General features: G+C 46.0%; 1 protein-coding gene across 13 annotated transcripts in view; it reads right to left on the bottom strand.

The window, feature by feature from the left end:
• Positions 1-15,614, bottom strand: part of LOC149345254 (uncharacterized) — a 179,693-nt gene that overhangs the window by 40,181 nt on the left and 123,898 nt on the right. For 12 of the 13 annotated variants that reach the window (XR_016283260.1, XR_016283261.1, XM_089546514.1 and 9 more), the window contains 2 exons: positions 12,113-12,267; positions 3,680-3,796 (listed from right to left, as the gene is read on the bottom strand). Coding sequence is in view for 11 of the 13 variants with exons in the window: in XM_089546514.1 (XP_089402640.1) it covers positions 3,680-3,796; positions 12,113-12,267 (272 nt within the window). In the remaining 2 variants the exon portion in view is untranslated. The remainder of the gene's footprint in view (positions 1-3,679; positions 3,797-12,112; positions 12,268-15,614) is intronic. The other variant, XM_089546524.1, reaches the window with a different exon arrangement.

Below are 15,614 nucleotides of genomic sequence, written 5' to 3'. Positions count from 1 at the left end.
ATACTTTTCATGTTTCCGTCAACGCTTCGTTGAACGCACACTGTCGGGAGCAGAACTGCTGCAAAATTCTAAGAGCCTCCTTCACAGTGCAACAAGGTGGAGCTCTGTACCACTACAAAACCACAACCACCAGGTGCATCCAGGCTTCATCCCTCCCCCCAAAAATTAAAATTTATATAAATTATTTATTAAAAAAAAAGATTGATTTTTTTTAAATAATTGTTGTAGCTCCTCGTATGCCTCGTGTTTTATGCTGCCCTAAAGCCTCATAATACCCCTGATTGTTATGGATACTTTATTAACAGCGATAAATTGGAGCAAGTATCCTCATACAAATATCTTGGAGTTCACATAACCAATAACTTCTCCTAGAACATGCATATCGATTTCATTATTGCCAATGCTAACCGTACTCCTGGCTATTTACGCCGCAACTTCGCTCAAGCGCCTTTACATCTCAAACTGATAATGTATCAAGCTCCAGTAAGGCCTAAACTTGAATACGCATTGGCAATATTGGATACAGCTCAACATACGTTGATTGACCTCATTGAATCTGTCTAGAACCGTTCCGCTCGTTTCATTACCTCCAACTACCATGGTACAGCTAGTGTATCCTTAATTAAATCAAATCTTCGGCTCCCAGATTTATCTCTCCGCGGGAAACTTTCTCGTCTGTCCCTGTTCCATAAAACTTTCTTTTTTTGCCCATCACTGGAAAGCGAGCTTCTTTTTCAGCCCTCGTATGCATCATCTCGCACTGATCACCGGTTTAAGGTCGCCATTCCCTGTTGCCGCACCAATGTTCTTTTCAACTCATTTTCACCCAAAACTTGCACAGAATGGAACCGCCTTCCCCCCTCCATTGTCTCAATTGTGGATTCACCATTTTTCAAATCAGGACTTACTGACTATGTTTTGTAACTGCACCATTGTGATTGTTAACAAATCTGCACGTTGTACTTTTGTATGTGTTTTTTTTTCTTTTCTGCGCTGTAAACCCCCCCCCTGTAATGTTCTCAGGCCCTGAGGGTATTAAAATAAATACAGTCAAGCCCACTTATAACAATATTCAAGTGCCATGGAAATACCATTGTTATTGTTGTGCCGAAAAAAATAAAAGATGACAAACTTCAGAGCATTTATTGACAGTAAATACCTAGAGGGGTTTGATTGTTCTAATGCCTGTAAAAGCTCGCTAATTCGAACTTCAGGAAACCGGAACAATGTTCACCGATGACCAAAGCACCGCCATCACTGTGCCACCGGGAGCTTCGCGCACCTCCACATCACAGGAATCAAGCCGGCTTTCTGGAAGTGATTCTTATGGGAAATTCAAGAAGCATGCAGAACTAAGGGTGCGGTGACAGCTGACAAGAGAAAAAAACCGCGCTGGCTGCATGCACGCGCACTGCACCGACTGATTGGGGGTACACATGGCGTGCGTAGCCAATGCAGCAATGCAGCAGCTCTCCTGACACGATGATGCCTGCCTGCTATCGTGGCGTTGCTGCGCCAGCTTAGTCCATTGGTCGGCCCCACACATGCGCGCTTTCGTGTTGTAAGCATGGTTTTGCTGGTGTGGTTGTAGCATTTCCTTCTTTTTTTTCTATAATGGTTGACACTCAATTGCCAGATTTAATTGTTATAACCAATAATGAGCCTTGATAGCATTGCTATAAGCAGTTTATTTTACCATAGAACACATGGCAAAGCTGTTGGTGCCATGACTGACCATTGTTATATCCAATATATTGTTATAACCAGTATTGTTATAAGTGGACTTGACTGTAAATAAATAAACCCAGAAGTTAATAGTGGCAGCTGTGCACTGTGGGGCATTTTGCAGAGCTCAAACGCAAACAGAGAAGAGCTCAATGCTTTGCAGAGCTCAATGCTCAAACAATGGGCAGTTTTCTCCATTGCAGTTTTCTGCACGGATATTCACTTTGCAGAACAGATTTCTTCACAACTGTTCAATCTATTTTGACTCTGTTTGTTTTGTTGCACTCCTAGAGCCATGTACAGGTCAAGACATTGTTTGTTTTTCAAAATTTTTAATCTCAAATTTCTTGTATGAAATTTTTTTCTCACTGTCAACACACACTGCATCACAAAAATTCAAAACCAAACTTTGTGTTTGCAAAAAAAAATTCTAACAATGTGCTGACCTGTAGCACGTCAGTAGGAACGCAATTAAATGTTAAACCAGCCTTCTGCCATATTTTCTTAACTCAGCAGCCTTTTCAGAAGATGCAAAAGAAAAATGCAGTGAAATTTTGTGAAAGAAGTCACAAAATTACTTCCAATACGCTGAACAAAATTTCATGCAAATACATCAAGAAATGAAGAAGTTCTGCTGAAAGCTGCATCCCCCTTAATTCAAATGCTCTGCCTGTTCAAGCTGACAGTGTGGTACCATCAACATCAGGTGCACTAATGAGTAGGTCTGTGTGAATATTTGATAACTACGAATATTTGGTTGCATGGTAAAGTATCTGATTTTTTTCGAATGTTTGATATTTGAAACCTTGAAGTATTCGGGTCAAGAAAAGCGCCTGTCATGTGTCCTTCTTTTCATCTTTGTTGTTGTAATGGTTCAAGCAAGTAACGCTTCTTTCATGTGGTCAATGCGTCCAATTCTAACCAATGTGTTCCACAATGCGTCCAACCAATGCGTTCAATTCCTCGTTTTTGCCAGCTGCCATAGTGGAGTGGAATGTCCTTCCAGACAGTGTTGTGAATGAAGTTAATTGCCTAAAATTTAAACAGATGTTGATTGATTTATTACCCTAATAAGTCCTGTTGAAGGCCCTTTTTCTTTCTTTTCTTTTCTTTTGTTTACCTACTTTACTCGCTTGTTTTTCTTTTGAAGTGTTGACAACTGTATCTACATGTGTCTAAATTAATGCTCCCAACTTTAATCTTTGTGACTTGTGATTACTGTTCGCCCCCCTCCATGTAATGCCCCCTGGGGCCCTTAAGGGTAAATAAATAATGATGATGATGATGATGAATGGAACTACGGCACATCCGGTGCCAAAACCCATGGACCCACCTCCTAGGGGGTGTATGCGCCGCATATGCACTGGCACACATGCTGGGGCTGGTCTGCATGCACATGTGAGCGCAGATCTGGGTGTCTGCTCCCGAGCTACACCTGTACCAGTTCCCTATACCCGCCACCAGAATCGGCATGGCAGCATGTACGGCTGAGCCTGAGCTGACTGAGCAGATGTCCTCCTTCTCTGTGAGCACAACACAACAGGGCATGGGTGCCTCCTTCCGACAGAGTGGGCACGCAGGTGTTCATGAAAGTCCATCTCTCAAAAGCAGTTACAAGGTCCTGCAATTACGTCGGCTTCACATGTAGGCAGACTCCCCCTATTTCCGAGGACCATTTTTGCAGACAGTAAACAAAGCGTCACTGAGTATGACAAAGCTTCAGTGCATTCATGTAATCACCTTCTCAATTTCAAGCGCGGACTCAAAAGTGGACAAACTTTGCATAAGTTTGAATTCTAGCAGGCTGCACAAGTGAAGCAGTGAAAGACAGAACCTGGAGCATTCAGAGCACACAGCAGCATTGAGTCAGCCATGGTCTCTGGGGCAGTGGTCTCAGGTACAGCAATCGCTGACCGAGCAAGACCTAACGATGGATGATATGGTGGCACAGCACCTGCCGATGTTGGCTGGATGCCGAGTAGCGCTGCAGTCGTCCCAGCCGAGCCTCTGCCAGCTGCAGCTCAGCCTCTTTCTCGGACAGCTGGGCATCCAGCACAGGGTCCCCAGCAGTCTGCAAACATGGAGGCCCACACTGCCATTCCCCTCCATGCAAACCCACATTAAAAGACACAGCTGCAACCAGCTGGGAATGAGACAATTACTGGCCACCCTATCTCTCTCATTAAGCAGAAGAAAGGACAAGATATCTCTGGATTTGGTCAACAATCTTCTTTATAATGGACACACTAACTTATACAGCGGAAGTTGCCCCTAACTCTGAGGATGCGGCACCAACGCTGGAAATACAGTGAGTGCTGGTTAAGTGCAAAACATCGGAGAGGGTCTCCTCAAATGAAAGTGTTGCATAAAAGGCGCCCAACCCGGTATGAGTGCAAACCTGCGAGCAAACACCGAGAATCGTGTGGCCGCAGAGAGCCAACATGTTGTGCTGCATGCGGTGGGTTTTCCTGCTCGCACTGCTCCTACAACAAAGAAGCTCAAAACTCAGATAAAGAGCCATCAGCCAGTGGTTTACATGGCGCACAGGTTTTGATGCAATCAACAAGCAAGCATGACTTTCACTATGCAGCACATGATTTCAGCGCTGCACTGACAGCCAACATGCGTCACAATGGGAGCAAACCCAGGGACCCCCCTCCTCTCCAGATGCCTTCTCAACGCCAGCCAACGCATTCTTTGTTGTTGGCTGCATTTCATGTGCTGCTGTACGGAGTTCCTTTCATCATAATTAAGAGCCCAGTTTTTATAATGATGCCTTCTCTGCAAATGAACGCTAGAGAGAAGGCAAATTTTTATGGTTTATGGTTTATGGGGTTTAACGTCCCAAAGCGACTCAGGCTATGAGAGACGCCGTAGTGGAGGGCTCCGGAAATTTCGACCACCTGGGGTTCTTTAACATGCACTGACATCGCACAGTACACGGGCCTCTAGAATTTCTCCTCCAAAGAAATTCTAGCCGCCGCGGCCGGGATCGAACCCGCGTCTTTTGGGTCAGCAGCCGAGCACCATAACCGCTGAGCCATCGCGGCGGCGCAAATTTTTACAATCCATGATCAGCACACTGAAATTTTCAGTACTTTGACACTTGTCTCCAAGTGCCATTTATCGAAATATTTCTCCTGTTTCGCAACTTATAATGAGGATTGCTGGTCACTGGCCAAAGTCAATAAAGAAAGACGTTTCGGGAGCACCGAGGGCTAACTGTACTTTTCTGTAGCAAATTGGCGCAAGAAACCTTGGCACTGGACATTGTGAATAGTAAAGTATTAAATTTATTTCAACCAAAATGATTGGCATTCGAAATCTCAACGTATTTGCTCGAGCAAAAATGTTTCTGGAACTCCTGCAGCGTGTGGTTTCGATTATGCGCACCTCCTCTGGAATGGCAAAGCGACAGAAAGCCATCACCAACCCCAGCCCCGAATTGTTATCATGTGCATTCTGCCAGACGACAGCGTACAGTAGAACCCAGTTATAACGGCTAAAGTAATACCAACTCTCAGTTATTACAAACCAGGGCAGAGGTACTGTCAAAATAGGTATCCAACAAACCACCGTGACCGTGGTTAGAGTGAACGTGGAGGCACTGTGAGCTTGGCCCTGCCATCGAAAAACTCCCGCTTACCAACGAAGGACTGGAGAAAGTTTCCCAGCCGCAGCCGCCGCCTCTCCCCCCCCTTCAGGAAAGAAAATGGCCATCCAAGAAAGAGAACTGCAGAGACAGGCCTACCACGCACTGGTGGGCTTCAAATAATTTCGTGCAGCCATGTGGGCAAAGCACAAGCGCGATGAGCACAAGACGGACAGCGCTGAAGACTTGTGGTTGAAAGCGAAACCGCTCAATTTAACAAAGTGAAATTTGACAAGTTCGAGCAGCAGGGCTAGCATGGCCCAAGAAAGCAAGAACAAGACAGGTGCCGTCACCTGGTATGCCTTGCTGGCCCAACCGGTCATGTGGCATGCATTGCTGTTCCGAGTGGGCCTCTGCGCTGCTAATGCGAGTACAAAGGCAGCACGCAGTTCATACGTTGCTACTTTGTGCATTTCGTGCATTCTATGTGCACAGCTAGGCTACGCTAGCTGAATTTTTCACTGCATCTTTACAACTTGCGGAGAATCAGAGAGGCTACTTCAGGACACCGACATAACGGAGCAATGCCTCGATGAGGCCACTGTGTGAGAAGCAAAAGCACTCCTCGAATGCCAGGAAACTGATTGAAATGTCAAGGAGGCTGACTTGCCCCTAGTTCCCATGAGCGCATTCCGCCCTCTGTACCCCAATTTTTCATCACCACCGTTCCCAAATATTGAAATATCCTGTTCTGCAATTCATAACCTCTTACTTAGAATAGACACTACCAAAAGACCTAGTCCGGATAGCATTCCTAACATGTTTTTAAAAAGGTATTCAGAATGGTGTGCACGTTATCTGACAATTATATTTCAGAAATCACTCAACTCCAGAACAGTCCCGCGAATTTAGAAGGTCGCTAATATTGTTCCGATCCACAAGTCAGGCAACAAGCAAATAATTTCCAGCTACAGACCGATTTCATTGATGTCCACCTGCTGCAAACTTCTGAAACACATTATCCATATTTGATAGGCTGTGCGCTAAAAAGACGTTCGCAGGAAAAAAAGGGTGTAGAGACGACAGGAAAGAAGCGGAACTTTCAATTTTAATGACGACATAAGAAGCCCTTACTTATACATCTGCTGATATCTAGAGGCGAGCTGCATGAAGGAGCGTGAACTCAACAACCAAACAAAAGAAAGAGCAATAAGGCATATCTAAGTGAGATTATAAGACACCCAAGAATGTGAACATATCAACACGTGCCGAGGTATGGTAAAAAAGCATTCATATGGGCTGACAACAATGCATAGCATAAGAATACAGAGCTGCATGAAATTGAAAAGAAGTGCGTAACATCATGAAAATATGCATACAACATTAAGAAAATTTTTAACAATGAAAAGAAACAAGAGAGATGGGGATAAAAGCCATGTAAAGGGCGGCAAATAAAATGAAAGCACATTAAAAATTCTAAAAGGAAACTAAATTACAGAGCAGCGAACAGGTTAAGAGTCTATATGTAACCATCCAAAAAGATGTAACCATCCATTCCTAGAAAGTTGAACAGAAGGCGTGCTAATGCACTTGTCTTTTCTTAGGTCAATGAAAAAGGCCTCAATCACCTCTCTCGCAGTCTTGTCCTGAGCCTTAGCTAGAAGCTTAGTTTCGTTAAACTTGGGGTAGCAGTTTTGGCAACTGCTGCAGTGTAACGGAAGGTTACCTCCAGATTTGTTCAGCATTTGCAGAACTTAAACAAGCTCTGACGTCCGATCTTGTCCTCTGCCACTTTGATGAATCTGCTTCAACAATTCTGCCAGCGGGCACGGTCTTGGTGCTGTGCTTTTGCAGCGACAAGTTTCATCTGCCAAAAAGGTCTACGCGAGTCGTACCCTGACTCCAGCCGAGAGGAACTACACCATCACCGAACAGGAGTGCCTCGCTGTGGTCTGGGCTGTTCAAAAGTTCCGCCCCTATCCATATGGTCGGCACTTCCATATCAGCAGCGCGAACACCACACAGGAAGAAGAACGAGAAGAAGGTAAAGAGCGCTGAACTTCCAACTTTTATTTGAGCAAAAACTGAACCCGCACTTTTATACACATACCAGGTAAAATCCCACCAGGGGGGTAATCAAGGCGCGCTATCGAATTGGGACCAACACGATGTCCAAGGCACTTCAGTCCGGCACTTCATGGTTGTAACAGACCACCATGCACTGTGCTGGTTGTCCTCCTTAATGATCCTGTCTGGGTGGCTCGGGCGCTGGATTCTCCGCCTCCAAGGATTAGATTTTAGTCACATACAAATGTGAAAAACAACGTAAGGATGCTGATGCTCTTTCTCGTCGCCCGTTTACTTTGCCACCACCCACACAAGTGTCGCCTCCTTCGTCACCAGGCCGTCCTGAGGACACACCGCCTCATGATGTGACAACCGCCCCCATTGATTTCATCTCAACCATGCCCAGAAATCTCGTCTCTACACAGCAATCCGATACTTACTGCCGAACGCTCAACGACCGCCTCACCAGTGCTATGCAGCCTCTGAATGCTCGACTGCGCTGTCAGCTTACCGATTTCACAATACAAAATGGTGTACTGCTCCATTACAGCTACAACCCTCTTGGCCACTCCTGGGTTTCTGTTGTTCCCCAGTGCTTGGATTCCCAGAAGACCTATGATCGCCTTAAAAGCTGCTACTCCTAGCCGGGCCTTTTGACCAGCGTTGCAATATATGTCGCCTCCTGTGTTCCCTGCCAACACCGCTAACGGTCAAAGTCTTCTTCTGTGCACCTCCTGCAACCTCTTCCTTGCCCATCTACCCCATTTGAAGTTGTCGGCATCGATCTTTACGAACCTTTGCCGTTAACACCGGTGGGCAATGGCTGGGTAGTCACCACCATGGACCACCTCACCAGATACGCAGAAATGGTTACTCTTCCTTCCAGCTCCGCTTCAGATATAGCCTATTTTTTTCTGCACGCCATTCTTCTCCACCATGGAGCTCCTAGTGTTCTCCTCAGCGACCGTGGCAAGGCTGTCCTCTCCACCATCTTAGAGTAAAGTTCTTCATGCCTCCGAACCACCCAAAAAACAACATCCGCTTATCACCCCCAAACCAGTGGCCTCACAGAACGCTTCCAGCGGACCCTTTTGAACATGCTTTACACTTACTTTCAACCTGACCATACCAACTGGGACTCCCTGCTCCCAACTGTTACCTTTACCTTCAATTTTGTGCTACAACAAACAACCCGTTACCAACTTTTTTTCTTCGTCTATGGCCAGACCCCTGCCTTCGTCATGGGAGCATCTTTCCTTTCTTTTTAGCACCCTTCCACAAGCAATTTACTTCCCACATCGCCCATTGCGGTGAACTTGTGTGATTGAACACAGAAGCTTCCCAGGCCTCCTGCCAACTCCACTAAGACCTTGTCCACCGTGCCGTTTCTTTTTCAAACCCTGGTGATGAGGTTTTGCACTGGACGCCCATACGCACTCCAGGATTATGTGAAAAAGTTAAGAACCGCTTGCTGGTCCCTACACAGTGCTTGAACAAACGTTCCCCATTAACTAATGTGTCACCCCCGCTTCATGTCGCTGTCATGGCATCGAGATCGTCGCACTTTGCCCTTTGCCCTTTGCCTGTCGCCCATCATCCCTCTACTTGCAACCAGGATGGTTACTTTCGTCTGGGGAGATGAATAGTGCAAGTACCTGATCTTCATTTGTCTATATTCATCTTCATCTCCCATCCTTCTTGTCGCCACGAACGCTAGTCCTGTAGTTGGCAGTAAAGCCTGCTCTGGAGGTTCTCAATCTCCGAGTATATGTATAAAAAAGGAAAAAACTCAGTTCTTTTTAAGTAAAATGTTATCTTATATGCAACTGGACAGAATACATCGGCGGTGGATGCATCCAGTCACATTTTCCAAAGTTCAGAATTCGACAGCACATCCCTTTGGCATTGTGCACGTCCTGTGCTCTTCTTACTCAACATAACAACACCTCACAAGAAAGGAGTTAGCAGTGATGCAAAATTCAAGTTGTGTGTCGCTGAATATGCAGTGGAGAATGGTAACTGTGCAGCAGGAAGACTTTTATACAAGAACCAAAAAATGATCTGGAACTGCCGCAAAGCTGCAGGAACACTATGGACGATGAAGCCAGCAAAAAAAGGCAGACCGTGGGAAAAAGACACGTTGACCAGAGCTCGAGAATTGTCTGCGCATGGTAGCTGCTGCAAGCATGCATTTTCACTACAAAATCAAACGAAGGGACGCTCAGCGCATTTTTATAGCACTTACCAAATAAAAAGGTGTGCCTTCTGGATTGGTGCAATTTATCTAGGATTTTTTTTAAAGAAGAACTGAAGTCTGCAGAGGGTGTAACACACACACAGGTGCAATATGCAGACTAGAAAATATAGCAGTTAAAGGCATAATGACACAGGAAATGACAGGTTACTAAGCAAGTTGCTGACGTTCCCAACTCGAAGGGAGCTAGGATTAAAACACGTGAAAGACAACACCTGTGTTGTTGTACTAGCGCCCTTTCAATCGAGAAATGAAAAAAAAAACAGGACATGTCTGGGGTGCCACTTACTACTGCAACCACAGCCTGCTCTGTTATTTTATCTAAGCTCTATATTCACCCGTCCCCAGACTTGTGCACAGTCAACCGATGGAAATGTGTTCAACAACAGAGCTGAATGAGTAGCATCAATATGGCATCACAGAAAGTAATATTGTATTATGAGAACCTCGCCTCACTTTGTCCCCTTTAGGGTTTGTTTCCCTGTGGTGTCCTTTCTAGTTACCTTAACAAGGGAGGGCTCCGGCGCAGCGACACGAGCACCACGGACAGCATGATTGCTGCGCGTGCAAGACAGCTCGCTTTGGATCAGGAACTAGTCGTGTGCAAACGTGGAGCTCCGCTCTTCCCGAGCGATGCAAGGTCTCGAGGGAACATTTTTCCCTCCAGCTCATCCCTTGGAGTACTCCCCTACCTTAGCGAATGTTCACTTGCAACTTTGCTGGCGAGTTGGACAACCTTGATTCCTTCTTGTGCTTTGTTGCTGGCTGGCGTTATTGTTGTTGTAGCAATAAATGCCTGTTTGTGTCAGCCAGGGTGTCGTTCCTTTGTTCCCCGTCAGAGCAAGGCCTGCTGTGGTCGGCGTGAGCTCGGTACCGCGCGCGATCACGGTCATAGGGTGGGGTCGGCGGTATTGAACTGTGTCAGTAGCAGTTAAGTGGAGAAAACCCGATATAAAAGCCCACAGTATTTTCTCGCGCAATGAACACACCCCCGAATTTTGTCATTGAGAATTTACTTCTTTTTAACCTCACATAAAAAAAGCACACCTGACCATCAGGGCCTGTGTCGAGAATGTTCACTTTATCTTGCATAACTGGCCAAAGCCATCGATTATCACAAAATCATCCAATCACACCGTGATACAGCAAGCACCTTTCGAAGCAAACAATGCTAAACATTCGCATTACAAGAAAAAAAAGGAGAGAGAGAAAAAAGAGGCAAATGAAGAATTCACCGGAGGAACATGCAGTCGGGAGCCATTTGCAAGAGGCTTCAAAGATGACCGAACAGAGGGAACAACAACTCTATTTGCAACGAGCAATCAGGTGGCTTATTGCAAGAGGAAATCCGAGGAACGACTGCAAGAGCTTGAGTGTGCAACTCAAATTTTCTAAACAAGGGCAAACATGGTAGCACTCTCAAGTCACATTTGGCTTAACCTGGTATATCGGGGGGGCTATTTTTTTTCCCTGTGTACTGAACCCTTCCCCACATTGATGTGAACTTTCCTGAAAAAAAAAAAATTCAGGGGGGCACTTCGTTGACCTAAAGTGTGGTGAGGCAAAAGCCTTAAGTGCGGTGTTGCTGCTTGTGTCACTGATGCAACACGACAGTGTCTTCCAACGATGCCAGAGAGTCCACAGAACGCCATCGCCCATTTGGCTGTACCCCTTACTCGATGGTAAATTGGTTTTTGAGGAAAGGAAATGTATCTGTCTGTCATATCACTGTCGACACCTCGGGGTAAGCGAAGGGAGGAAGATGGGTGTGAACGAAGACACTGTATTAGCTAGATGCACCTTTGTTCATTCCAAACCATCGAGCTGGCATGGCAGAGTGGTTAGCGTGCTTGTCTCGCATTCCGGAGACCCTGGTTTGATTCTCCAACTTGACCAATTTCCTGCTCGGTTTTATTTATTTATGTGGTCTGACTAGAAAGGTTAATTAGGCTAATTGGTCTTTACCATTGTTCCAATGCCATCCATCATGTCCTGTCACTCACCTGTCAAGTTATGGAACTCTCTAGACAGTCGCTCTCCGATAGTTAAGCATGACTTGCACATTTCGTGATACTAGTTAGTGTAGAGTTAGTGATAGTTAACGTCACCCTAACTAGTACACTGATTAATTAGTCTTAGTTAAGGTACAAGTGCAGTGCAGACTACCACATGCCACTTCTTAACTACTACTAATTACCAATTAGTCATTTAGTCATTAAGTGCAATGATATAATCATGAAATCACTTTATATTATGTTCCGATGTCTTTCAATTGCACCCGATAAAGTATCGATTGGCTATTAATTGGCATATGCCCATACAAGGTATGCATCCGAAATGTGGACAAATTTGCTAACATTCCTTGGTCAAGACAGTATGAGGCATTAAAGGCTTTCGCCTTAAAAAGTGGGTTCATTACGGTTTTCACATTCCACACATTCTCAGAGTGTGCAGTTTCAGAGGCAAACAAGCACCTGCAGCCGTGCTGTGTGCAGCTCGAGGCGTCGCTGGGTCTCGTGCAGCTGGTCGCGCACGGAGGAGTGCTCCCACCGCACCGTCTGCAGCTCGAGGCGCAGGCGCGAGGCCTCTTCCAGCTGCTGCGAGGTCTGGGCACGTAGCTCCTCGTTCTCTGCACACGGAAACAAACAGCTCCTCTCACCCACTGCCAGCAGCCCTCTACACACGCACAGAGAGAGAGAGAGGGCAACACTGCCACAGTGGCACGGTCAACAAGGACCACGCTTTCTCCGTCCCTGCACACAGAGAAGTGCTCGCATGCAAACCATTAGAAACGACGAAAAAAAGAGACATCCTGCACAAGCAATCGAACAGAATTCTGCATTTGGTGGCAAAATACACGAGGATAAATATTGCTAGATTCCAGGCTGATGATGACGACGTCCAATGGGAAACTATGTCAGAAACCCATATTATGCAACTCTGTGGCAGCGGAGTGCCCACAATACCTGTCACCCTGGCAAGAGGAGCAGAGCAACCAAACTAATTGCGCCCAAGTACAAGGCCTCAGAAAAATGTGAAACTGCCCTGTCCCACATCTTGGCTGCACTGGAGTGCAAGCTATGAGCCCCAGCTGAAGGCCCCAACAGGTTCTCACATGCTGAAATAAAAAGGTAGCACAAAAAAAAAAGACACCCGCAGGAGGAAGACACAACGAACACATGCCAGCCACCACACCATCACCTTCTGCTCGTAGTGTCCACTGCACAGTGAAAAAAAATTTTATGGCCTTCTCAAGTTAAGTGCACTTCAGCACCTCAACGACTTTTTAGACCATGCAGTACTTAACAGAAAAGCAAAGTGTTACTCCAAATAACAATTTGCAGCAGAAATTTGCAGCAGAATACACAATGCACCTTTTGCAACTTTGGAATTTTTTTTCAGAATGATCTTCAGTTCAATTTCAGTGCAAACACTTCAATGTGTTAGCACTAGAGCTTCCGCTCAGCTGCCCTAGGCATGGTCCCTCTGTGTGCCCACCTGGTCGTGGGTGGCCTCCCTAGGTGGCAGGTCACGTGACCACCTAGCACTGGCTGCCTGAGCACTGTAAAGCTACAACATGAATGTACAGGAATATGTACGGATATATTGTACAAAACACAACCAATAGGTAGAAATTCGGGAATGACTGTCTGTGCCGCGAGTTGGTGAATGACTTAAAAAATTGCACCGCAATAACGGCAACACAAGACAGGTTTTTAAAAACAGCTGTTGCAGTGCCAAGCCTGTGTATCACGAGTGCAAAGAAGGTTTCTGTGCAGCGGCACCTTCGGATACCTTCAGGATATGTGCAGGTCCACGCAGAACAACACATGTGCGCATGTGTTGTCCTTTACTTTCTTGCATTGTCATCACTGCACTGCAATTTTTTCAGAACTTAAGAACTCCACTCAATCCAAGAAGCTGGCTATCTATCAGTGTGTTTCGGAAGGTTAGCTTTCCTGCACAGACATGCGGGTGCAGTTGGATCTACACAACACACGCAGACCAAGGATGATGCGGATTTCCCATGACGTAGGCAGCGGGTGTGCACTCAGCCAACCAGAATATGCGGTTTAGTACACTACTACATAGAGTGGCCATTCCCCGCATTTAGCCGCTGTGCGTTTGTCACTTTGTCTGAAGCCAGTTTCGTGGCAGGCCGCTTACCTGCCCAGGTATATACTGTATAAATGCATGTAAGGGCTGCACTATTCTATTCCAGATTCAAGGGCATAATTTCGGAGTGTGGCACATACATGCGATGTGCAAAAAAAAAATTTTTTTTAAGTACAACACCAATCAGGGATTGAGCAGCATTTATTCTACGTTTAATTGTCCCTCGTGGAGGCTTCTGACTCTTGAGCTAGTGCTGTGCTCTGGCGCACGCACATCTTACAAGAAGTTGCGCAGCATGTCCGCTGTCAAAGCGTAGCCATTGTTCCGAAATTCCATCACATAGCAGAGCAGCTCTTCTTCCAGTTCAGGAAACATACACCTAGCAACGTGCGCACTGTGCCAGGCGGCACCTCATTTAATCATGAGACAGCACCTGCCATAGAAGAGCAGTGGTGCACCACTGCACCAGGAGTGGTAGGAAGACTCCCAGGGATGCATGAATGGAGAGAGGTTGGTCAGACAGTTCTCGATAGCCACAAAGTGAACAAGGGAGGGAAAAGGCTGAGGGTGCTTGCCAACGTTCCGACATGTGGACCTGTCTTCGTCTGGGCAAAGTGTTGATCACTGGTAGGGTTTAAACAAAGTCTTCACTCTGAGGAGGAAGGCCCAATGAGGGGAAGGAGGGCATGAAGTGGGAATGGCATAAGGATTGGGGAGTGAATCTTGTCCAGGCATGACGGCAGCTAAAGATGATTAACCGGCCGACCTGCAAAACTGTGAAAAGAGAGAGGCCAGCTCAGCAGAGATGAATCCGGTGGTGTGAAGCGTGCAGAGATGGTGACCGTGGGCTTGAAATGCTGTGTGCCCAGCTGTGACAGGTGGCTTGGTATGGCTGGCAGTGTTGACCTGAAAAACTCGGATAAAGGATTAGTCAGCATGGCAGAACGAGATACCGGGGAAAAAATATAAAGGAAAAAGAGAAAACAGAGAAAGCATCAAAGGGGGGAGGATTGGAAAGGAATAGAGAGGAAGTGTTCCTAAGGAGCGATGCCAAGGGAAGCAGGGTAGTACAAGGTAAACATAAAATTGAACGCAGAGAGAGAGAAAAAAATTGTCATTGAGGGGGGTAAAAGAAGGGTCAGAGCAGAAAGGCAGGCTGAAAGAAACGATTAAGCGAAGCCATAGTACTGAAAAATGGGCCACTTGGTTTGTACTTGCAATAAAAATTCATGTAACAATTCTGCGAAACTAGTTGGGTTTACTTATCACTTTGGTTGTTTTAGTCTAAGCCAAAATTTCACACAGGCGACAGAATTTTCATTCCATGGCTGTGTGCATTTTGAATGGAGGCCTTGTGCAAGGTGAAGGTGGCCAGTGGTGGCGTGGGGAGGTCAATCGAAGTTCAAATATGGCCAGATTATATTCACCGCCTGTTCACAGGAGTGATTCAGAAACCTGAACTGGGAACAGTTGGGAACAATAGTTAATGAGCAATACCTTAATTACCCTCTGATGACACTGCCTTCCTAAGTCACTCAGGAGATGAACTGGAAAGCATGGTCAATGAGTTAGACAGGCAAAGCAGAATGGTCGGTCTAAAAAATAATATGCAGAAAACCAAAATGATGTCCCACAGTCTAGCAAGGAAACAGCAGTTCACAACTGGTAGCGAGGCATTGGAAGCGGTGAGGGAGTACAGTTATTTAGGGCAGGTAGTGACCGCTGATCCAGGCTACGAGAGTGAAGCAGCTAGAAGAATGGGGTAGAGCGCACATGGCAGGTTCTCTGAGATCATGAATGGCACTTTACCAATATCCCTCAAGAGAAAAGTCTACAACAGCTGTATCTTACCGGTACTCA

Source organism: Amblyomma mixtum, chromosome 5 (assembly GCF_055824585.1).
Source record: "Amblyomma mixtum isolate Tamu chromosome 5, ASM5582458v1, whole genome shotgun sequence".
NCBI classification, from domain to species: domain Eukaryota; kingdom Metazoa; phylum Arthropoda; class Arachnida; order Ixodida; family Ixodidae; genus Amblyomma; species Amblyomma mixtum.
This window is presented reverse-complemented; position numbering and strand designations above follow the sequence as displayed.